The sequence below is a fragment of the Filicampus tigris genome, chromosome 16 (assembly GCF_054856515.1).
Source record: "Filicampus tigris isolate MCC_2025a chromosome 16, RoL_Ftig_1.0, whole genome shotgun sequence".
NCBI classification, from domain to species: Eukaryota; Metazoa; Chordata; class Actinopteri; order Syngnathiformes; family Syngnathidae; genus Filicampus; species Filicampus tigris.
The window spans coordinates 17672752-17698882 of record NC_141232.1 but is presented as its reverse complement, the minus strand read 5'-3'; the positions used below and the strand labels follow the sequence as shown (position 1 = coordinate 17698882).

The following is a 26131-nucleotide window of genomic DNA, read 5'->3' as shown; positions in this document are numbered from 1 at the left end:
AGGAGAAACAGAACTTTAATCGTGTAAAAAAATCTCTGAAATTGGCCATAACTCAACCTGAGACCAAACCACCACAGCTCCGGAGGATATTTTTTCTTTGTTTGGTGGTGTGTCTGCTCGTGCGGCACCTGCGTGTGATGTAAAGATTATGTTATCGACCCCGGGCCGGGACCATGTGGATCGATTGAATATGTAGGTCGGAAAGTGGGGACGGAGGGTCGCTGCCCAGCTCTGCTGACCTCATTCCCTCTATCTTCAACCATACCCAAACCGACTCCAAGTCATCAGTGTTAAAACTCCTGAGATTTGCTGTTGTCGAAAGGAGAAAAAGGTTCATTCCTATACCAACTCCGCCCAAAAAGAGGGTACATCAAGACAACGATGGTGTGAACCTTGGTGACAGCATTGTGTATCAGGAGTAAAAAGAACATTGAAGTGAAATTGTGTTGCTCAATCAATCATGTCTCTTCTTACTTTTCAGTTAATTTATTGTATTATTAGAGGCATCCTGATCTACTGAACATACATTTTGTGACTTCATTGAAATAAAACTCCAAATTCAAAATGCATCTTTTTTTTCCGTAACATGTTGCAACACGAGATGATAAATGGAAACAAACTTGAACAGTAAGAAACAATATTTAAATGATTAGCTCATGTAAAGCACTTTGAGTTGCATCTTGTATGAAAAGTGCTGTATAATTCAAGATTTATTGATTCTGAAGATATTCACTTAATAGCTTTTCATGTACTCATTTGTGACCAAATATAATGTGTAGCAAAGTGCATCTCGTCTGTGGGATGTTGCGAGATAAGACATTCTTCACCCATGCGTATTGGAAGTACAGGTAGGCTTCTAAGACTTGTTTTTCATGCTCTCGCTGGTGAATACTCCTGAAAAACAAAAAAAAACTACAATGGAGATATACTTCTGTCAAAAGGATCTAAGGCTAGGTTCACACCGCAGGTCTTAATGATCAATTAGAATTTTTTGAAAAAAAAATCCAATTTTTTGATGTAAGCGTTCATCGGTCCTGTTGCTGTATGAACACATGTAAAGTAACCCGCATGCGTAGAAGAAGAGACGACGTCACTCCCGAGTCCCGACGTTGTGTTTGTGGAAGTAAATGTGGTCCAGCATTTCAGGTGAAGTGATTAGGTAGGAGGTAGAAATGAATACAGTATTTGGGGTAAATTATGAGGCAAGGCTTTAAAATCTCATTTCATGGAGACATCGCTAACGATGACATCATGTCATCAATTTGCGTAAAAAATGAATCGATTTGAATCATGGCTGAATTACTACGATCGCCATAAATGTCCACTTTATGTTCATGTTTCAAGTGGGATTAAATTAGAGTAAAATATAAAGTCAATAATGTTACTCAAAACAACTTTGCAGATTCGATCCTCTGCTGCCAGCACTTTCCCTCTCTGCCCCCGCTCCAGATGACGTCAATGTCAGATATATGCGACCTGGCCGTTCAGACAGCGGTCGCATTGTAAAAAATCTGATACGTATCCAATCTAGGACCACATATGAAAGTGACCCAGGTCGCATTTGAAAAAATCGTAATTGAGCCGTTAGGATTGCCATAATAAAAAAAAAATTAGATAGAGGTCGCATATGGGCAAAAAAATCCGATCTGGGTCGCATTTGCCTGCTGTGTGAACCTAGCCTCAGTAAGCTATAGACTGGTTAATGTTACGCGCTAAATAAATGATTTGTTTTTCTCTACAATTAAATCAAACAAAGTAAATAAATCTTATAATTTTGTCAGAATTACAGCTAGTTATCAATCTTGTATACTGAGTACTTAGGATATACGTATGCAGATCTGACTGAATGATGTGTATTATTTAAACATTGAAGCTGATCTTTAAAAAACATTATAAAAATGAAAAAAAAATTACCTGTTGTGTCAATGACAGATGTGCTGGCTCCGATACTCCACTTCCAGCAATTTAATTGGGTCATTACTCCAAGTGCCTTTTGGCTGTTAGTATGGACATTCATCTCACACTTGACCAGTTAAGTCTGATTTCTGTTAAAATCACACTTTTGCTTTTGCAGGCAGATTTGTTATGGTAGTCAAACGACATTTCATCACATTTTGAAATCAAAAGAACCTTCACAAATCAACTGACAACGACCCAAAGTTCAACGCTTTAACTGAGCAGAGAGTTCGTTTTCACCGACTTAACCACCATCTTGACTTGTGATGTCATTTTGATGTAGTCTATTTTGGGAGTAACTTCCTGAGTTGTTAGCTTCGCAGCTAACAGCCCGGTTGAGCCCCATTGATGCTAGCTCAAAGCATCTGAGTAAGTAACACGTGTAACGCTTTACAGTTATAAATGAACGCTATTTGTGATTTAGTTATATCAATGTCTCTTTCCCATCCTTGAAATGAGACGAATGAGAGGCTACTTTGCAAATGTATTTCATGATCTCGTGCTGCTCTCAGCATTGGCTTGCGTTCATTCATGGCGGCTTTTCTTTGTGTCCACATATGGATGTGAAAGACTCAGTGTCTAAACTAGCATGGTACAAGCGAGTCTTGGCCACGCCCAAATAATTTTGTAATCAGAAGCACGTGGATCCAGGCGAGCCTTGGCCACACCCAACAAAATCCGCTCGTTTAGTGGTAGACTAACAGTAGAACTTCCAAGTGGAGCCTGCAATTCTACAACAAGGCGCAATTTCGCAAAAAGTGTTTTGATACATTATTAGGGTGTCCAGAGGATGGTTGTTGTTGTTGCTGCAAATCTCATATCAGGGTCCCTCTAAAGCAGTGTTTTTCAAACTGTGTGTGTGCCGCGAGATATTGTCAGGTGTGCCGTGGGAAATTATCTAATTTGTGTGCCTGTGCGGTCTAGCGCCTGACAGCGTAATCATTGTATCTACTCTTCTATACCAGCAGGTGGCAGCAGTAGGTAGCCAATTGTCTTTATTTAGAGACAAGCGAATTAGTGACGCATGTTTATCCAAACAGGCCCATGTCTCACACTGAGTAAGTATCAATATGAAACATTAGAACATACTTTTTTCTTTGTGTTTATTGAATTCCTATTCTAGACGTTATAATATAACGTCATTCTCCAATGTTAAAAATGCTTATATAAACAATATAACACTTATATTGTTAAAATAAGCTTTTTTTCCCCCCACAATTTCAGCTGCCGGTGTGCCACGTGATTTTCAATTAAATAAATGTGCCTTCACTCAAAAAAGTTTGAAAAACATTGCTCTAAAGCACTTGAAAGAGCCATTTCAGCCGTCTAGCACATGGGGGGAAAAACACCAGGTAAGTGAGGATAACACTGCACATATTGTTTTTTGTTTCTTTCTTTCTTCTGTACATATAAAACAAAATTGTGTGTGGTCCATTATGAAATCAATGAAACGCTACAGAGAACAGAATATTTTATTTCTGCATGTAACAAAAACATGCAAAACTATGCATTTTGAACTATGAAAAGCTTGAAGCTTACTTTAAAATAAATACATATGTCAGTGTCTATTTGAGTCCCCCTTGTATTCATTAAATTAAAGCCGAAATTAAATTAGCCATCTGCAGCAAACAAAAAATGATGTCTTCTGTGTTACGTCATTATTTATCATGTGGGGTCAGGTGCCAATTTGAATTAAAAATAACTATTTCACATAAATCCCCTTTGATTGGCTGGCAACCAATTCAGGGTGTCCCCTGCCTACTGCCCGAAGACAGCTGGGATAGGCTGCAGCACGCCCCGCGACCCTTGTGAAGATAAGCGGTATAGATAATGGATGGATATTTCACATAAAATGAACCTCATGTTGAGGCCATCTTCATAAAGATTTGGCAACAATTGTATTTTCTCAAAATAAAAAAATGAGACGGTTCCACATTTCATCTGAGATGATGACTCCCTGTTACAGATGCTTTAATGAATGAGTCTGAGCTTTTGTCCTCAGGCCGTCGGTTTAGGCCTCCTAAGAAGTCAAAGAAGGTTTATTTTATCCAGCCCTTGGGTTGCTTATATTCTCAGCTACCATTGCACATTTGCACGTTTCACTTTTTGCCACGCCTAATAATAATTGTCCATTTATTGTATGAGTTCTGGAATGAACGTGCTAGCAATCCTGCGTACAAGTATGGTGTTCCCTTTAATTTCTTGTATGCGAGGCACTGAATAGTATCGTCGATGAGCGGGTGCATACAGCGGCTGTCATGCGACAAAACTTATTCGGTGAGGGCTTCGACCGGCCCTAAAATGGACCAGCCGTTGGGGAATGTCCGAAATTCCCGATGACCACCCCTGGCTGCGCGGTGCAGCGCAAGCGAGCTACGAATGATTGATGAGCTTTGGGCATAGGAGCCTTTAAAAAAAAAACAGCTTTGACAATCACGAAATCGCTTTGTCTGAGATCTCAACACAATTGTCTCATTCATCAGCAGCCAAACTGGCGGTTTTTCAACACCTGCCAAAATGAATTTGAACATTTGGCAGGCTTGCGGGTGTCAATTTATTGTAGAACCCTTTGCAACCAATGTACAGTACATTTAGAAATTAAGTAAATCTAACAGAGCCAAGGGATTTTTTTCCTTTTCATTACTGTTAAATATTTTTCCATGTTGTCTACAAACATATGTTGTAAAAAAAAAAAAAAAAAGTTACGTACATGCCTTAATGGGATAAGGGTTTGTTTGCTGCACTTTGTATCTCCTGCTCTGTGCTGTGGGTGAGCAAATAGGGCCCGTGCAAGGCACGTCATCGCTGACGTCGCTACCGGGGTAGCTGCCATGCTGGCAGCGCACTGGAGGCCACGTGACTACTGTTGTTACGCAAGACAAACTCGCTTGATTTAGACAGATGAAATATGTAAACATGGTGAATCGTTGCTGTGTTGGGGGTGCAGCAATGCCACCCATGATCGCAAAGGAAGGACATTTAACAATGGACTGAGGTTTTAGAAGTTTCCTGCTTGGCGGAAGACCGAGGGAATCCTCGTTTCGGATATGTCAAAACCAAATCGGATGGCTTGGTTATCGGCTGTAAGATGAAAACATTTCACCATAAACAACCTTCCGGCTTGGGCAAAAGCATACTCGGTACATTTTCATAGCGGAATGTTAAAAATAAAGTTTAGAATCCTCTTGCTTTCTCTCTTTTAGTCGTGCATGCTCTCAGTGAGTGAGGTAAAAGGAAAGAAGGAATGATCAACGATCACATAAACTGTTAAAAAGGAAATAAGTAAATTTGTGCAGCTTGAGTGGACGGTTCACAAGCAAACACACAGCACATACCCTGTTATTGTTCGCCCCCTTCATCTGCAGGTCCTGCACCTACCCGTTTGTAAATTGCACATGAGTGGCTAAATATTTTGAATGTTTAAATTGCTCCCAAGTGTAGGCATTCACACTACACGCAAGGTATACAAAAATATCTGGTGCACACAAAGGAAGAAGTAGGTCTGGGCTCTACTCAGTTTGGGGAATTCTGTAGGGATTCAAACCATGTATAATGTCTATTTTTGCAAGATATTGGTCTTGGGCTTCACTGTCTAATTTATCCTTGTAAAGCCCTGCCAATTTCTTGCCTTTTAACATGCTTTTGAATCAATAAAATACACAACCTTTAACGTACGCTCATTCACCGTAGTTCCTAACATGGCGGATGATGACATCATGATGACGCGGTGCACGGACCCTATACACCCTGCGCACACACTGACAGCCACTGCCACCTACTGTCGTGGATGTACAATTGTACTTTATTGTAGTATGGGAAAAATAATGAATGAAACTAATGAATGAACTAATGAACTTATGTTTTAGTTATATGGCTGTACATCATACCTGCTGCAATGGCTCCAACCATGGGTAAGATAAGTAGCTGCAGCGGGTAATTCCATGTCCCAATGATTAGCACAACTCCCAATGGTTCCCTTTGCACAAAACAGTCATCCAATTTTGTGGCCTGCAACCCAACAGAAATACAGTCATTCTGACGTAAAAAAAAAAAACAACCTTTCATAACAATTATGAAACATTATTTTTGACACTGCTTATCCTCTTCCGGTCACACAGAAACTGTAGCTTTTCCTAGCTGACTTAGCGTGAGAGGCATCGTCCATTCTGGACCAGACTTGAGAATGCCACATCTGCCTCGGTCCACAAATATTCTGCCTCTTCAAAGGTAATGCCCAGTTCTTAAGAACACACTCAAAAAGGAAATATTTTAAAAATGAAAATGTATATTATTGTGGCTGTGGTTTACAGCGGTAAAGAAAATGTTCTGCATTATGATAACAGCTGTATTTACACACAACCCCCCCCCCCCTCCCAAATGGCTGCCATTTCATGGGGCTTTCCATAAATAAAATTGTAATATTGTTCAAGTGGTCATAATGTTGTAGCTGCTCTGTATAACTTGTATCTAAGAGAAACCATTTAAGGTCGGACGCCAGATTTTGAATATGCACCTCAACTGTGAAGAACAACACCCGTGGCCCGTGAGAATGATACAAATAATTTTCAGTCTACTGCCTCATTTTTTACAATGGCAATTTACATGTACTCTAGGATGTTTTGAAGAGTGATCACATGAATTGCAATTAAATTTCCAAGTCTCTCTTTGCCATGAAAATGAATTTAATTTAACTTGAAGGAGAGAGGTTAACTGTTGTGAAGATGGCTTCAGGGCGCCCAGACGCCCTGGACTGTCTCCTATTTAATTCGGCGCACCACCAGTGTAGAACTTGCTCAGGAATGGCAGCAGGCAGTTATGAGTGTATCTACACCAATGCTTCTCAAATAGTGGGGCGGGACCCCCTGGGGGGGCGTGGTGCGATGCTGAGGGGGGCGCGTGTGACCCTGGGGAACATGCTTTTTTTCCGCGGTACTACAATAATGCACATCCACTCCAGCAGTTGGCAGTGGCGCTCTAATTGCCCATTGTGCGCAGCGAGTATTAACTCCACGATGTAGGTTTGTTTTGCATTGAGCTGGCGATGTGAAGTGCAGTAAACAAACCAATAGACATCATGAAGAAATTCTTAACAGGGATGAAAAGAAAGGCGGAGTGCAAAAAGTGCAAGGATTGGAGTGCTGAGGACTGGAGTAAAGTCACTTTGTCTGATGATTCAACCCCCTTTTCTGATTGTTTTGGGCATCTGGAAAAAAGCTTGTGGGGAGAAGAAAAGGTGCGCGTTAGCATTGGTTCTCTGTTATGCCAACAATAAAGCATCCAGAAACCCTTCATGTGTGGGGTTGCATCTCAGCCCAGGGACTGTGTTCACTCACAATTTGGCCTAAGAACGCAACCATGAATAAAGAATGGGACCAAAATTTAAACATCCTCCGAGAGCAACTTCTCCCAACCATCCAAGAACAGTTTAGTGAAGAGCAATACCTTTTCCAACATGATGGAGCACCTTGCCATAAAGAGAAAAGTGATAACTACGTGGCTCAGGGTACAAAACGCTGAAATTTTGAGTCCATGGCCAGGAAACTCTCCAGATCTTAATCCCATTGAGAATTTGTGGTCAATCCCAAAGAAGTGGGTGGACAAACAAAAACTCAGAAATTCTGACAAACTCCAAGGATTGATTCTGCAAAAATGAGCTGCCATCAGTCAGGATGTGGCCCAGAAGGTAATTGACAGCATGTCAGGGTAAATTGCAGAGGTCACAGTGATGAAGGGTCATCACTGTGAAAAAGAAGAGTCAACACTGCAAATATTGACTCTTTGCGTAACTGTAATTGTCAATAAATTGTTACTTGTGAAATGCCTGTTATTATATTTCATTGTGTCATAGTAACATGACAAAAAGATCTAAAAATACTAAGGATAGACTGATTATCGGCACCGATATTTGACGCTTTTTGACGAATATCGGCATCGGCCTTTTTCAAAAGTCTGCTGGCCGATAATAAATCAATTTAAAACTGTGGAAATCAAAACACGATATGTGAAAGTTTAACATTTCTGTCATTTTGAAATTTTCATTTACTGTGGAAAACTACATGGAGCTATTATTTCATTTTTTTCCTTTATCCTTTTTAAGACATGCTGACAATTCTGGGTGCTCCCTGAACTTTTTGTTAGAATTTTATAACAGATGTATACTGTCAAAAATATCTTTTTTTTAAAAAAAAATCACCATTATGCAAACCTGAAGCGTTTTTCAATAAACATGCTTAAAGGCGTTAAAACAAAGTTAAGAGTAATTTTTCCTTTAGATTTTTATGCCAATATTTTCTTTTTCACTGAAAATGAATATTGGCTCCAAATATCGGTTATCAGCCTCCTTGACTACTAATAATCGGTATCGGCCTTGAAAAAAAGTATATCGGTCTATCTCTAAAAAATAGTGAAGCAACAAATTTTGTGAAAAACAATATTTGTGTCATTCTCAAACTTTGGGCCACGGCTGTAGTCACCATAGTGAAAATGGAACATTCAATACAATGGCTGATTCTATTGTCAAGCTTAGTTCCCTGTTTGTCATTAGGCTTGTGCACTAAATATCCAGGACATATTATTACAAATGATGTAACAAGATAAAAGTAAAAAGTAGTTCAATATATAAAATTACACGCTTCTTTTAACATACTATGTACATTTTCTGGGGTGCTGGATGGTTTGGGTGAGTAAGGGGGTGGAGGGGGCCGCGTGTAGGGCAGCAGTGCCTGACAGCCTTTCCCCACGCCCCATCCTCTCCCTCCCTCCTGCATCCACTGTTGCTGTCTACGTTGAACGGCTCGTTTCCGTTCACTCCGGTTTCTCAATTAAAAATTGGAAACTGAAAAACTGAAAAGAACCCTTTGTCTGATCTATTACAGTTTGCGTTTACTTAAAGGGACGGTGCGGCTGGGATGGCCACGTTTTCACTAACAAGTTCATTTTATATATGTTTTAATCAGGAAAATAAAAAGAGTTGTCATTTTCTAGTTTATCAATACATTTGGGAGAAATTAGTCCAATTTGGAAGGTAACAGCCGAAATGGCACGTTCCAATGCGGCCACACTCGGCTGTGCAGTCAGCCTCGCTGGAGCTTTTTGTTCGCTGAACATTGGCGCTTGTTCAATGAGGGCTTTCGTCACTCTCACGCCGCTTGACTCAGGCAGAAGGTGGCGGCTGCAAACAAGCAAACAGGGACACCGCATGCGATTGCTTGCGAGGCGACATGAAGACACAGCTCATCTTTACCTCCATACGCTGGGCGTGCTAACGCCTTTTGTTTTAACGGCCTGAAGCTAGTTGTTGCTATTAGCCGTGCCATTATCCTACCTTTAGCTGGGGAGGGAAGAAGGGGGGCGTAAAGCTCCAATCTGCCTGCTGCTGCTGCAAGCCGCCGTCTCTCTCCTTCCTGAGACTCGAGTTTAGCGTCGCTAAATGTCAGAAATATAACCAGTCGGGGTTTGTGTGCGCATTCATGCTCTGGTCCGCTTCAGCTTGTGAAAGTGGAGGATCAATCGCCACGGTATTTTTGATTTTGTGGAGGTGATCATGATGAGATCACGTTTTATGTCAATAAATCCAAACTATTGTGCAGAACACTTTTAGGTTCAGGTTGAAGTGGACAAGAGAAGTTTGGTGGCGATCGGTCACTGTTTTAGACAACAGAACTGACAAAGCGAGCAATATTACCACACATGCCTTCCTCGCGTGACGTAGACCGCTGAGACCGAAAACAGCATAAGCCACACCCCTTTTTGGGGCGTGGAAATTTGTCGTAAATCTAATCACAAAAAAAGACCTTAAAACACTACAGAGTCTTTTGAGGTGGGCATTTTAGTACTAATTTCATTTTTACATGCAGATCTATTATATAAGTGTCAATGTTAAGCTCACCCAAGTATCTCTTTAACCTAAGTCGGGAAACAAAATATGTCCGTAATTAGTTTCCCTCAAGCTTGCTTTGCTTGCTTGAAGCTGGAAGAAGTCCTTCTTCTGCTGCTCCGAGCTTTTGCCTCGGTGACCGCCGAAGCTGCATTTCGCTTGGCCAGACAGTATTTGACTGTGGAGTGCCACAGGCCAAAAAAGACAACGAGGATTCCTTCAGGTTGATGGCATCGCTTGGGGAATTGCCGCCACGACAGGCTCCGACTATCTTATGGCCACACCTCCGACTTGCTGCCTCAACAATGGAGGCAGAGAACATGGGCCACTCTGACCCCATGTCCCTCGCCTCCCTGGGACTTAGGCGAAGTTCTGCCGGACGTGGGATTTGAGACATTTTCTGACAGGGATCCTGCCAGATGTTCCCAGCAAACCCTCACAATACGTTTGGGTCTGCCGGGTTGGTCCGGCATCTCTCTCAACCATCGGAGCTAACCTAAACTAGTTAAACGTGGCTGCAAAGCCGATGGATGACATCACTACAAAGTCGATAATTGAACTGCGGCCTAGGATATCCTGATGCCAAGTGCCCTTAAGTTTAAAAATAGTTTCTTTATTTCCAATGCATGACGAGCACAGAAGTCAAGAAAAAAAAATTGGTCAGGTTCAGATTGGGAGGGCGTTCCTCCCAATCCTGCCCTTCCTGCTCTCATTATCATTGCCCACGTGAGCAGTGAAGTCCTCCAGCAGAACAAGGTTGCCCCCAGGTGGAGCGCTCTCCGGGTGTGCCAAGGGTGTGCTCTCCGGGTGTGCCAAGGACTCCAAAAAGGGTGGAACAGATGTTTGGTGTATCCGCAGAAACAACAGCCAGGACCCGTCACCTCACCCGATGATGAAGGGAGGCTCCCCTCTCGTCCGCTGAGGTGAACCCCAATGTAAAGGCCCCAAGCCAGTGTGGGCATACTTTTCGCCCACACCTGCTCGACGCCTCTCACCGTGGGTAACTCCAGAGTGGAAGAGAGTTCAAACCCCTCTCGAGACTACTGGTACCAGACCGCAGGCTGTGTGTGGAGGCGACCCCCTGTGTCTCGGTGGAACTCTGCCTCGCACACACGCTCGGGCTCCTTCCCAGCCAGAGAAGTAACATTCCAGGTCCCTAGAGATCGCTTTTGTAGCTGGGGATCTGCCCACCTTTTGCTGACGCCCAGCTCACAAGGCACCTGACCCCTTCGGCCCCTCCCACAGATGGTGAGGCCATGGAAAGTGGGACCCATGTTGCCTTTTCAGGCTGCGCCCTGCTGGGCCCCATGGGCGCAGGCCTGGCCACCAGTCGTTTGCCAGTGAGCACCACCTCCAGGCCTGGCTCCACAAGGGGCCCCGGTGACTCCTAGAATTAATGGGACCCACAAGCCCTTCCACCAGGATAAGGTAATGTCTCACGGAGGGGAAATTAAATCAAATAAAAAATAATAACTTACAAGATTCTTACTGACATATTCTGGCTGCATCCAGCTTTGAAGGTTATTGATGGTGTAGTGTAGCTCATTGATCACCAAATCAATCTCAGACAGAATGGCCTCAAATTTGGGCTGTTGAGAAACCACAATGAAATAAGTATTAAATAATGAATAAAAATATTGCAAACATTGATGTACATTTGTCATATTTCTCTAGCATTTGGTTCTACAAGGAGATAAAAAAAATTAAAGTATGCAACCTGTCTCATCTTATGACTTGACGTATCGGGTGCATGTGTACTTTGTATGTGACCTATTGCCTCATCCAAAGTATAAATGTACAAATTCACATTATGAAAATTACCTTACAAAGATCCTTGTGCAAAGCTTTTAAAATATCCTCCTCATTCTCTTGGATCATGGACCTCAACTTAGAAATCTGAAGACAACGAAACTCCTCCGATTTTGTGATGCCAGAACGAAATGACAGACGTAAGCGGTCCACAGTTTCGCTCTTGCCATCCATTCTTTCACCTAAAACACCAACACAAAATACTTCATGTTTTGAAAACAGAAATTCATGCGTGCTTCTTATGCTGCGTTCACACCAATTCCGTTGGGAGCGTTTCTAGTGGCGCGTTTCAATTGGAGTTAACGTAGTTGGCGCGGGCGGGCAGGCGCAGTTGCGCGAGGGGCTGCGCAAATGATGTGTTTGGAGCGGTGGGACGCGGAGCTAAGCACTGAAAATCCGTCCATTAGCCGGGTATAAAAAAAAAAAAAGAACACCAAAAAAAACCACAAAAAACAACTTTTACACATACACTATATGCAATTATGGTATGCTTTTCACCCTGACTACTACTGAAATTAATACTTTTTTGTGATTCCTTTTGTGATGTCAATATTGTAATAAACATAAACTTTACAATCTGCTTATTGACAAATATGGTGTTCACATTTCATACAGGAAAAAGGAAGTGTAAGCGGTGCGCTAGAGGGAAGGAGGAGATAGAAGACAGCATGCTCCAATCCTTAAGGCACTTAAGGCCGGGGGCGGAGCCAGACGTGGCTGATGGGCGGGCCTGGAAAAATCAGGGTGGGCCTTAATATTTCCCTCACTGAGCACAATCCTCCTATTCCGTATATTCAAATAAAATGACTGAATAATATGAAGATCAGATCTTCCTTGGATAACTATAATTATGCCACTCTCAATATTCCATAAAAATAAAAAACACAACGAAACACAAATTCAAAAATAATTTAATAATAATTTACAAAAAATGTAAAAGTATATATTTTTTTCATGAATATCATTGGGTGGGCAGTCTGTCAATCTGGGTGGGCCAGTGCACACCCAGGCCCACCCATAGCTCCGCCCCTACTTAACTGCTTAAAGCGACACTTGGTTGAGCTTAACATTGGCACTTATATTATAGGTTTGCATGTAAAAATGACATTAGTACTGAAATGCCCACCTCAAAAGACTCTGTAGTGATTTAAGTTCTTTTTTGTGATTAGGTTTACGACAAGGGTGGCATGGTGGTCGACTGGTTAGCACGTCCGCCTCACAGTTCAGAGGTCGTGGGTTCGATCCCGGCTCCGGCCTCCCTGTGTGGAGTTTGCATGTTCTCTCCGTGCCTGCGTGGGTTTTCTCCGGGTACTCCGGTTTCCTCCCACATTCCAAAAACATGCATGGTAAGTTGATTGGATACTCTAAATTGCCCCTAGGTGTGATTGTGAGTGCGGATGTTTGTCTCTGTGTGCCCTGCGATTGGCTGGCAACCAATTCGGGGTGTCCCCCGCCTACTGCCCAAAGACAGCTGGGATAGGCTCCAGCACGCCCTGCGACCCTTGTGAGGATAAGCGGTACAGATAATGGATGGATGGAGGTTTACGACAAATTTCCCCGCCACAAAAAGGGGCGTGGCTTAATTATGTTTTCGGTCTCAGCGGTCTACGTCACGCGAGGAGGGCATGCTTGGTAATATTGCTCGCTATGTCAGTTCTGTTGTCTAAAACAGTGACCGATCGCCACCAAAATGCAAATGCACATTACTACTCTTGTCCACTTCAACCTGTGAAAGTGTATAAGTGATCTGCACAATAGTTTAGACTTATACATACATATATATATATATATATATATATATATATATATATATATATATATATATGTATATATATATATATATATATATATATATACATATATATATATACATACATATAAATATATATATAAACATATATATATATAGATACATATATATACATACATATATATATATATACATACATATTTATACATATATACATACATATATATATATACATATACATATATATACATATATATACATACATAAATATATATATATATACATACATATATACATAAATAAATATATTTATATACATATATATACATACATATTTATACATATATACATACATATATATATATATATATATATATATATATATATATATATATGTCATGTCATGTCATGTCATTTTCCAAACCGCTTATCCTATACAGGGTCGCGGGGAGTTGCTGGAGCCTATCCCAGCCGTCAACGGGCGAAGGCAGACTACACCCCGGACTGGTCGCCAGCCAGTCGCAGGGCACACATAGACACTGTCACTGAGCGGGAATCGATCCCACGCTGCCCGCACACAACTCGGGCGTGTGTACCACTACACTATCAGCGGACTTTATATATATATATATATATATATATATATATATATATATATATACACACACACATACATATACATACATATATGTCTAATCCCAGAAGAAAAACATAGTATAATCCTTTTGCAACTACTTTTGTTCACGGGCCAAATGAGGATTGTGATGACTGAAAACTATGCAAAACTTGTGTAAACATGTAACCACCTCCACTACTACATTGATTGCCCATGTGACGGAATATTACCGTCCATATTGCCAACATTCAGTCAAATTTTCAGTCTTCATGCAAAATTGTGGCCTGAAACTTAATACAATGTATTGTATTAAGTTTATATTCTTTTTGTCATTGCTATACCTGTATTTATTTCAATTCCAGTAAAGAGAAAAAACTGCACAAGTAAGTGTTTATTTGCTTGTGTGACAAAGTGACAATTGGGTAATTAGTTGTGTGGCCAAACAAAAAAACTAGCTTGGTAAATGTTTTCAAACTGCACAAATGTTGAATAAACTGTAACTGAACTGTCGATCACAAAATCAGTTCTACTTGATTTAAACTTGCAAAATTAAAACCTCAGTCTATAACAACCCAAAGCCACTATCAGTTGTGGCATTGCAGTTCTTTTTAAGGGGAAGTCAACCCAAACAATAATATGTTCTATGCAAGCCCACTATTTGAAACAAGGCATTCTGATAAATATTGCGTTTGTGGAATAAGAGTTAATCCACTCGTTGACTGAAAATGACATTGAAGTTGCTCAGGGCTCAGGACCAATCACGGCTGACCTGTTTTTCTGAAGCTGAGCCGTGATTGGTCGTTACCTGAGCCCTGAACAGTTGTGATGTCATTTTCAGTTGACAGAAGTGACAAAATGGCTGTCTCCAGAGATGGCTAAAAAGGGGTGCATTTTGCTGCTTAACTCATATTCCACAAACGCAATATTAATCAGAATGGCATGGTTCAACTAGTGGGCCTGCACAGAATATATTTTTTGAAAAAAAACAAAAAACGTTGGGTTGACTTCCTCTTGAAATGATCATAAAATTCTGTATAATTTCTGTAATGGCCAGGCAATCAGAAGTACGTTGCTGAAGTGGGATGTTCCACTCTCACCACCGTCCATTTTCATATCGGGCATGGGTTATCTCCCACCTCACCCAAAACATGAGGAGCTGTTTAAGATCCTCTTGGGAGACTAAAAGTAAGTGGGAAAAAAACTGATGACAAAAAAAAAAGTGCATGCAACACAGTGAGAAGTACTGTAGCCATTTACACTACTCGTATTTCCTATAATACAATACATCCATCCATCCATTATCTGTACCGCTTCTCCTCACAAGGGTCGCGGGGCGTGCTGGAGCCTATCCCAGCTGTCTTTGGGCAGTAGGCGGGGGACACCCTGAATTGGTTGCCACTCACAATCACACCTAGGGGCAATTTAGAGTATCCAATCAACTTACCATGCATGTTTTTGGAATGTGGGAGGAAACCGGAGTACCCGGAGGAAACCCACGCAGGCACGGGGAGAACATGCAAACTCCACACAGGGAGGCCGGAGCCGGGATCGAACCCACGACCTCTGAACTGTGAGGCGGACGTGCTAACCAGTCGACCACCGTGCCGCCATAATACAATACAGTACATCTTTATTTATATAGTGCACAATCAACTGTTTGTACTGACAAAATAAAATTGAGTAAACTCAAGACCATTTCTTCAGTGTAGTGGTTATACTGTACTGCAAATTCCACTTTGCAACTCATAATAATAATAGCAAATGCTCTTATGTAATTCTTGTAGAAATTGTGTCTGCCAATAAGGCAGGACTACGTTCTCTGTTGGCATTTCCCCTTAAGATTTAAAAAAAATATTTTTTTTTCTTTTCAATTTTAGGATAAGTGGTTTGGATAATGGATGGATGGAAGTCTGCTTGTGGCATGGGCCCTAGAATTTTTAACTTGCGCCCCTGAAACTCCAGGTTATGTGCCACTGTGCTCCTAGTTAAAAAAAAAAAAAAAAGTTAGGCTGAAGGACAGAATGGCGTTAACCCCTTTGGTTTTCTTCTTACCAAGCTAAATTCAGTTAATTTCACGTCGAGTGCTACTCATGGAAGTCACCTGCGCTATACGACAATTTAGAGCAAGTACTTTCCAGTGCTGCGATTAACGGTACATCGGGATTACAACTTTGTGCACGTTTAGCCTTCTGCATAACTCAAATAAAGAATATGAAGTCAATGCACACACACCGTAATTACTACCGAGTGCACCTGTGAACGGCACGTGCGTTAGCGTTAGCCGTTTGTTGGTCAGCTAAGAAATGTATTAACCAATACAGGGGACCAGCGTACGCGTGTTGACTATTGTTGTACTATAACCGTAGTATTTCACAGCGGTAGATGCAATTCTATCCCTGCATGGCACCAAAATAACCGGTAAGAGACACTACGTACGTACCCGGAAGCATCAAACATCAAATAGAAGGTCGCCAAGTGGAGGTCGGCAAGATGGCGGATCAGACAAGCCACCGTTTCTAAGCTCTCGCGTCAAAGCCCCGAAATTTGCAAGGAAAGTCTAAAATTCGATATCAGACTTGAACGGACGTTTAAGTGAGTGTCTATGTGAACGTTTGCTCTGCCTTCAAATACAGTTTGAGAACGAGAAAGTAATTTTGTGCCGACATGCCGTCCGGAAAACCACAAACCAAGCTAATGGCTAGCGCAGCTTCGGACAAAGCTAACCGGAGTGACCACGATTACTCGGAGATGGAGGTTACAGCCACAAGTGCATGGAAGAGAAAGGAGCCTCCTGGTACTCCTACAAAAAGTGGTGAGCCTCTAGCGAAGTTAAAATCTTTACAAGAGCTGCCTGCAGTATCAAATGAGGCCCTCGTCAAGGCTATAGAAAAGCTAACAGATAAGATGGATACATTCGGTGTTCAGCTAAGAGAAAACTCCGTCATGGTGGCCAATATCACTAAAGCTGTGGAAATAAATGCTGCTGAGATTAAAGAATGCAAACAAATGATTAATGCAGTTAAAAAAGACATGCCAGGTCTCATTAAAGAAAATGAGAAACTTAAAGAAAGAGTGTTGGAGTTGGAAAGGTACAAGAGACGCTGGAATCTCAAAATACATGGACTGAAAGAAAAAGATGACGAACACATCCGAGACACCATCATAGAGATCCTGTCCAAGATTGCACCGCAGAAGGCTTCATCGATGGAGACCATGATTGACATCGTACATCGCCTTGGAAGAAGTGAGGAGGGAAAGCATCGCCAAGTCATCATGCAGTTCACAATGAGACACTACAGGGATGTCTTCTGGAAGCTGTCCAAGAACTGTAAAGTCTGCAAAGACTCGGAATCCACTTCAAGCAAGATTTCTGCAAAGCTGACCGGGAGGCTCGTGCTGCGGCGTGGCCGATGATGGAGCAAGTCAGGGCTGCAGGGAAGAATGTGTACTTCAGAGGTCACGTGGGGTACATTAACGGCTACAGGATTGCGCTAAACTAGATTGTCGACATTATGCAACATGTTATGTGCCTTTCTCTCTCAGGTATTTGAACCTTCCTTTGGAGTCTAGAAAATGCAGTCAAATTCTCATCTTTTCAATGCTCAGTTTTGTGTCTACATTTTCATCTTAGATTTTTCAATTTTGATACAAAGGTTTTATAGCATATATGGCAGTTTAGTGAGGGTTTGGTAAATTTTCTACAGTTTAAATTTGAAGGTTATGCGTTAGATTGGGTTTTTAATTGTGTACTTGATTTGTTAAAGTTTACTAAAGTATACGTTTTCATGTTGAATTAATATTTAACAAGAACTATTTTACAAATGTCATTGTAATTAATAGTATTATGTAGGGGCGATATACTACAGAGCTTAGTTTCAAACTAACGTTTATATCTGTAGTTATAGTTCTATCTCCTTTTTATGCCCTTTTTTAGTTCTAAGTTTTCATTTATTTCTCTTAATGCTAGGGGTCTCAGAAATTCTATTAAAAGAAAATCAACATTTCTGTTTTGCAAAAATGAAAAAGCACAATGTGTTCACCGACAAGAAACACATTCGAACGATATGGATGAAAAATTCTGGTTGAATCAGTGGGGAGACAAAATTGTATTTAGTCACGGTACAAATAAGTCGGCAGGTGTGGCTTAACTTTTGAACAACTTCCCTGGTAGAATTCTATCCACAAACAGGGACCCATTAGGTCACTGGTTAATTTGTGTCTTAGAAGCAAACGAAGATTTTCTAATTCTTGGAAACATTTATGGGTACAACAGCCTTAACCAAAACAAAAAAATGATTTCTGAAATTACTCAGTGCGTGAATGATCTTTACCAGAGATATCCTACTAAAAATTGTATTTTTGGTGGCGATTATAATATGGTCATGGACGAATGGCTTGATAGATTTCCTTCTAAATACCAAAGTCATTTTTATAATCCTGTTTTGTTTGATTTTTGCAGTGTGTTTAATCTGAAAGATGTCTCGCGCTTTGCTAATCCAGATTCCCAAATTTATACGTGTTTCAAACCTAATAGCTCAGTTAAATCCAGGATTGATTTTTGGCTAATATCAGATATTGGCCCTGGATTTGAATCTGCAGTTTCAATTTCAGATGCTCCTCTAACAGATCATAATATGATTACGCTTAGTTTTATATCTTCAAACGCACATTTTAAAAAAGGTTATTGGAAATTTAATTCAAATTTACTGAAAGATGAACCTTTCTGTCAAGAAGTAATTGATGCCATAAATGATGTGATTACAGACAATAATATTGAGACTTATATAGGAAAATGGGAGTACTTGAACTATAAAGTACGCCAGATTTCTATCGCAAAAAGTAAATTAATAAGCAGAACTAGTAAGAGAAAAGAACTTGAAATCATCAAAGAAATAAACAATATCTGTAATAAACCTTCTATAAATGATGATAGCAGACAAAAACTTTTACCTTTGCAATCTTCATTAGATAACATTTACATATCTAAAGCCAAAGGAGCATATATTCGATCAAGAGCAAAATGGATAGAAGAAGGGGAAAGAAGCTCATCAAACTTTTGTAGGCTAGAAAAGAGAAGACAAGAACGGAATTCTACAAGGACCTTACTGATAGATGATCAAGAATGCACTGACTCAGACTTGCGTCCACTGATAGTGTAGTGGTACACACGCCTGAGTTGTGTGCGGGCAGCGTGGGATCGATTCCTGCTCAGTGACAGTGTCTATGTGTGCCCTGCGACTGGCTGGCGACCAGTTCGGGGTGTAGTCTGCCTTCGCCCATTGACGGCTGGGATAGGCTCCAGCAACTCCCCGTGACCCTATATATAGGATAAGCGGTTTGGAAGATGACATGACATGACTCAGACTTAATTTCTAAAGAAATCTTTCAATTCTATAGTAAACTGTATTCATCCTCTTATTCATCCCGAGATGCAGATACTTTCATTTCACATGTTAAGGGATGGATCCCCAGAATTGATGAGTGTTTCAAAATGTTTGTGAGGCGGACATTAATATGGCAGAAATGGAAAAGGCTATGAAATGCTTAGCACTGGATAAATCGCCAGGATCAGATGGTCTAACAAGTAATTTTTATCGGCATTTTTGGGAACATCTTAAAAACCTCTGTTTACATATGTTAAGAGAAATATCTGAATCCCTCACTCTCCCAACTACTATGAAGCAAGGAATAAGCACACTCATCCCTAAACTTGAAAAAGACCATAAAGTAATAGATAATTTTAGATCTATAACATTACTCAATAATGATTATAAACTTTTAACTCATATATACGCAAACAGATTGAAATCTGGCATTACTCAAATTATGTCAGACAAACAATCGGGTTTATAAAAGGAGATCGATTCATAATAATTTACGATTGGTGTTTGACTTAATTGAATACAATTATTTAATTGAAGAAGAGGGTTTTATTTTATTTTTAGATTTCTTTAAAGAATTTGACACGATTGAACATCAATTCATATTCAGTACTTTAGAACTAATTTGGTTTTGGAGAAAACGTCATCAACATAATTATATTAATTTATAAGGATACGAATAGTACTATCATTCTACCAAAGGGTGCATGTCCAAGATTCTCGATAAATAAAGGCATTAAACAAGGTTGCCCCATTTCTCCCCTACTCTTTATCGCAGCAGCAGAAATGCTATCAATTCTTATTAAAAATACAGAATTTGAAAATTGGCCGTACTCGGCAGACAGCTGGTGATTAGCCAGCTTGCTGATGATACAGCCATTTTCATGAAAAATAGTGACCAGGTCTCTAAAATTATCAAGACGATTGATTTTTTTTCTAAAGCATCTGGTTTAAAACTGAACCTTAAAAAATGCATTCTATTTCCAATTCATGAGTCTCCTCTTAAAACAATAAATGATATTCCTGTAAAATCAATGGTTAAATACTTAGGCATGCACATTACTAAGGATAGTGACACTCTAAATAATCTCAATGTTTGGAACAATTTCGACAAATGTAAATCGCTTTTAAATCTGTGGTCTCAAAGGGACATCTCTATCATTGGTCGAATTTTTATTACAAAAATGGAATGCCTATCCAGGTTCATTTACCCGGCCTATTCTCTGTCACTATCAAAAAAAGCAATTAAATCAATAAATCAGGCTAACTTTAATCACATTTGGATGAGAAAAACACATTACATTAGAAAAGGTACGTTGGTTAAAGATTATGAAGAAGGAGGTCTTAAAGCCATTGATATAGATTGTATAAACGGTACCATTAAAGTTAATTGGTTAAGATCTTTTTTGAAGAATGAAAACAGCTTGTGGTTTCATGTCCCAAATTATATTTTTGACCAATTAGGAGGTTTTGACTTCCTACTGAGATGTGACTTTGACATAAATAAACTCCCTATCAAATTGTCCACCTTCCATCAACAGGTTCTACTTTACTGGAGAATGATTTATAAAAACAATTTTAGTCCCCACAACACCCCATTATGGAATTGTAGATACATTTTGTTTAGAAAGAAATCATTGTTCTAGCAGAACTGGTTAGAGAGAGGAATTTGGTCAGTGATGCACCTCTTGGATAATACTGGAAACATTTTACCCTTTGAGTTTTTCTGTAATAAGTATAACCTGATTGACAAAAAGCAATATAATAATATTATCAAAGCAATTCCTCAATCTGTTGTTGTGATGTCTTATAATTTGTTTCAAAGTAAGGTGAACCCCTCACTTCCTTTACTTTTGGTGGATGGACACAATATCACGGATCCTAATATACCTAATGTCATAATCCGACAATTCTTTGTTAAAGAACTGTATCCATTCTCATCAAACCGAATTTCAATTTTACAATTTTTTTTCCAAAAAAGAAGTTCAAAGTTTGAGATCAATTTTTTTTTAATTCCCCATTCCCCCCAAAGCAAAGGAAATTCATTCTAAAATTCTCAATAGGGTATACCCATCGTCTGAATTTTTAAGGAATCGCTTCAACTTGGACCACAACAACTGTGTATTCTGTGATGAAGACATTGAAACAACTGAACATCTATTTTATGACTGTAAATTTGTTAATGCCTTCTGGGAAGATCTGTATGACTGGTTGTTCCCTAAATTGCCCAATCTTTCTACTCTGTCAAAAGAAAATGTTTTGTATGGTATTTCTGTCAAAGAGTCAACCCATGACCTAATAATTAACAAACTTTTAATTCTCGGAAAAGATTTTATATATAAAAATAGATATCAAATCTCAACCTAAATTTTTTGTTTTCCATAAAGAACTGTGTCATTACTTTTCATCATTGAAATGTATGATAAAGAAAAATGCTGTGACATTGTGTAGATTAGTAGAGGAGCTGAACCTTGCCAAAAACCCCTAGCGTGCCCCTTCCTTTCTTCTTTTATTTCTTTATTGGTTATTGTTTATTCTATTTATTTTAATTTTATGATGGTGTCTTGTGACCCTTCTTGAGGCTTGTCTGTTACCTTTTTTGTTTTATAATAACATTGTACTATGCCAATACGTTTTGTACATTTGAAGTTCAATTAAAAAAAAAAAATAAAAATAAAAAAAAAAAAAAAAATAGGTCGCCAAGTGGTGGTTAGGGTGCTCCAGCGTGCGCGCTCCCGCTGGGCGACCAAGGTTAACCAATGAAGTTGAGCTTCAGCCGCCCAAATCCGTCGCACTTGATTGGTCGAGATGGCGCACTTCACCTAGCCCCGCCCCCAGCACCCACGTCTCGTGTACAAGTACAAATCATGAATCTTACAAGTACAAATCTCTTTTGCTCCACATGGTAGGTAAATGTGGTGCAAAAGTCACGTGTGCGTCCAGTAGCAGAAAAACACTTGTGACCCCAAGTGGCGACTTCTTCAACTACAAATTGCCATACATACAGGTACAAATCAGTATTTCCCCACAAGTACAAATTAAATTTTGCTTCGAGTACAATTTTTTTCCCACAACTACAAGTCGGTTTTTTTTCACACATATAAGTTGTCGTTTCTACAGGTACAAATTTTCCTTTTTTTACAAGTACATTTTTTTTTTCCAGGTACAAATTTTTAATAAAATGCCCAGCTCTGGTAAACACTACGTCGTGAGTGACGTCATCTCTTCTTCTGCGCATGCGGATCACTTTAGGGACGCATTATGTTCACACACGAAAGAGACTGAGGTCGCTTTTATAATGTGATATGAAATCTTACACACACAAATCTGATTTTTTTTTTTTCAAAAAAGCTTACAGTCCTGTGTAAAGATGAGAGTGACTTGAATTGCAGACGCTGTGCGCAGTGGTTCAGGAGCAGAAGTCCCATTAACCAGGTAAAATAAATATTCAGGCAGGTATTTTGCAAATATTAATTTTCATTGTTCAGTGATATAGTGCTCTTTTTTTGTATTTGTATTTTTTGTATTTGTATTTTTAAATTCAAGCGTTTTTTTTTTGCTAGATGGATCATTTAAAGAGACACTTGGATGAGCTTAACATTGGCACTTATATAATAGGTGTGCATGTAAAAGTGACATCAGAACTAAAATGCCCCCCTCAAAAGAATCTGTTGTGATTTAAGGGTATTTTTTGTGATTAGATTTACGACAAATTGCCCCGCACCTTTTTGGGGCGTGGCTTATGTTGTTTTCGGTCTCAGCGGACTACATCACGTCAGGGAGTCACGCGTGGTAATATTGCTCGCTTTGTCAGCTCAGTTGTCTAAAACGGCAACCGATCGCCACCAAAATGCAAATGCACATTCCTACTCTTGTCCACTTCAACCTGTGAAAGTATAAAAGTTTTCTGCACAATTGGATTTATTGACATAAAACGTGATATCATGATCACCACCACAAAATCAAAAAATACCGTGGCGATCGCTTCTCCACTTACACAGGCTGAAGCGAACAAGAGCATGAATGCGCACACGAACCCCGACTGGTTATATTTCAGACATTTAGCGACGCTAAACTCGTATCAACTCTTGGGAGGCAGACGGTGACTGGCAGTGGGCAAGCAATCAGGCAAGCATGGATCTTCATCCCCCAACTCATCACCCCCCCCACCCATTCACCCCCCTCCCCAGATAACAGTAGGATAATAGTACATAGCAACAACTAGCTTCAGGCCGTTAAAACAAATGGCGTTAGCACAATAACATTAGCTCCTTACTGTCCGCGCAGTGTGTGGAGGTGTTCATGAGCCTGCGCCTTCGCGTCGCGGGGTTGCCTCCCAAGCAGTCGCGTGCGTTGTACGACACCGCTTGCGAGAGTGAAGCGGCGTCATAGTGAGGTAAGACCTCATCGAACACTGGGGGTGTCTTGAACGTGCGCATCCGACTCCACAGCCGAGTGTGGCCGCATTGGAACGCATTTCGGCTGTTAAGTTCCATTGAATGGCGCGTTGTCGGTCGAAAAACTGGGGACATAACTCATTCAAATAAATGTGCACGTCTCCTCATTCCCACTTCAGTCTCTGTAAATATCCTGTAAATATCCTGACTGGTGTTTAATGCCTCGCCCGTCTTAACCGTGATCAGCAAAGAAGCAGTGTTTTTTTATTTATTTATTTTTTAGAAGAAGGACCAGTGTGCGCTCGTCCCAGCATAAAGCTATGTAGCTCTGCTCACTTCCACATTTCCTCATTCTCATATAAATTAGCCACGGAGAGGTTAATCCTTTTGATATGTTGAAGTGGGCATTAGTAGAGATGTCCACATAAATTTTGGTGCCAATTGATCGCCGTTTTTGGACGTTATAAGCAATGAAAGTACAATGATTTCCAATGGAGAGTTTGGAATCGTTACTCCTGTGACTCCAGCCGAACAGGGATAGAACGCTAGGGGGCGCAGCCATTCTCCGTTATTCATGGAGTTACTTATTTCCTAATTTCTCCAAAATGAATGGATAAAATAGAAAATGACAACTCTTTTCATTTTCCTCATCAAAAAACATATAAAATGAACTTGTTTGTGAAAACATGGCAATCTCAGCCCCACCGTCCCTTTAAGTTCAGCTTTTTAATTCATTTGAAAGAGACCTTCAACTCTGCGATTTTTATTTTTTGGTTTAAGAGTTCATAATGTGTTCATTTAATAAATAAAATGGAATTTTCAGAAACATGGATGGACTGCATGGATTTCATAAGCAACACATTATTTTACAAGTGCAAAGATATCTATCGGCTAACATTTCAGATGTCAAAAAGTGTTTGCGGCTCCCAGTGTTTTCTTTTCTGTGGAAACTGGGTCGAAATGGCTCTTTGAGTGTTAAAGGGACACTTTATTGGGCTGAACATCAATATTTATATAATAGGTTTGTATGAAAAATTTATGTCAACACTAAAATCCACCCCCCTAAAAGAATCTGTAGTGATTTATGGGCTTTTTTGTGATGACTAAAGCCGCAAATTGGCACGCCCACTTTTGGAGCGTGATTTATTTTGGTCTCCATCTCAGGCTGTCAATGTCATCGCAGAGAGGCTTGATCCGTGTTGTTCCTTGTTTTAGTTTGTCACGTTCTGTTGTCACCTAGTGCCTGAAAGTGATTAATTGCCACTACAATTCATTTGTACATTCCCTACTTTTGTCCATTTCAAACTGTGAAAATATAAAAGCGGCACAATATTTAATTTTTATTAACATCAAATGTGAGCTCCTATGAGAAAAAAACACTATCACCTCCCTCCACAAAATCAAAACATATTGTGCTTATCGTTTTTTCTATCCTTTTTTAAAAATTACCGGTTAGAGTGGACAATACCAGGAATGTGCATATGAATTTTAGTGACAATTGATCGTAGTTTTCGGACATTTAGTGATGCTTTGTTATCTTCCCATAGCAGCCAAGCAGACATGGCTGGTGGCTCCCGCTAGCGCCCGCGGCTAGTTGAGGCAGAATTAGCTTTTGATTGTTAACAGTCAAATTTAGCAGAAGGAGATCTTCTTACTGTCCATACAGTCAGCCAGCAAGGAGCACCATGTTTGCTACAGAGGAGGTCTCGTGGCGAACACTTTAATTCTGTCCAGCTAGAGATACAGCGGCGTCACCGTGCGAGTGGGTCGGCCCGTGTGCGCCAATTTCGGATAAATACAAGCCTCGGAGGTCGGCTTGTCGAAATGTCAAATTTGGACTTGGAAAGATTTAAGAGCACCGGACTTCCAGCGAGGCCGTCCCTTCAGCCGAGTATGGCCATTTAGCGCACCTCATTTTCGGATAGGTGGCGCAGGGGTGGACCTCGGAGAAAAAGTAAGGCAAGCTAACACTTTAAATGTAATCTATAACAACCTATGAGCAATTCAGCTAACGAAAAAGCTTCTCAGCACGCAATGTGTTTGAGTATATTGGTGACTTATGACATGAAACGACCTATGTGACAAGTGCACCTCAGATGCATGTCGGCTGATCATTTCTTTCTTTGGTCAGACAAGGAAAGGCTAAATGTTTTGTGATGTTTTCAGAGGTTGAAGTGGGCCTAAGTAGATATGTCCACATGTATTGGGGCCGATTGATCCCCGTTATTTTGACAATATTAGCGACGTTATTTACAATGACTGAATGACAAAATGTAATCGGTCCCTATTGTGACGTCACACAAGGCATAGAGGGAGGGGAGTGGCTGTGGTGAAATTGCTCATTAA

General features: G+C 40.3%; 1 protein-coding gene across 3 annotated transcripts in view; it reads right to left on the bottom strand.

Moving 5' to 3' along the window:
• aldh3b1 (aldehyde dehydrogenase 3 family, member B1) overlaps positions 1-26131 on the bottom strand; it is a 41626-nt gene that overhangs the window by 13752 nt on the left and 1743 nt on the right. The window contains exons 1-4 of one of the 3 annotated variants that reach the window (XM_086055601.1): positions 23665-23881; positions 11654-11823; positions 11311-11421; positions 5844-5964 (exon numbers count right to left, since the gene is read on the bottom strand). In XM_086055601.1, the coding sequence (XP_085911727.1) occupies positions 5844-5964; positions 11311-11421; positions 11654-11823; positions 23665-23827 (565 nt within the window). In that variant the 5' untranslated portion in view covers positions 23828-23881. Of the gene's footprint in view, positions 1-5843; positions 5965-11310; positions 11422-11653; positions 11824-12767; positions 12907-23664; positions 23882-26131 lie in introns of those variants that run through there. The other 2 variants (XM_086055603.1, XM_086055602.1) reach the window with 2 other exon arrangements.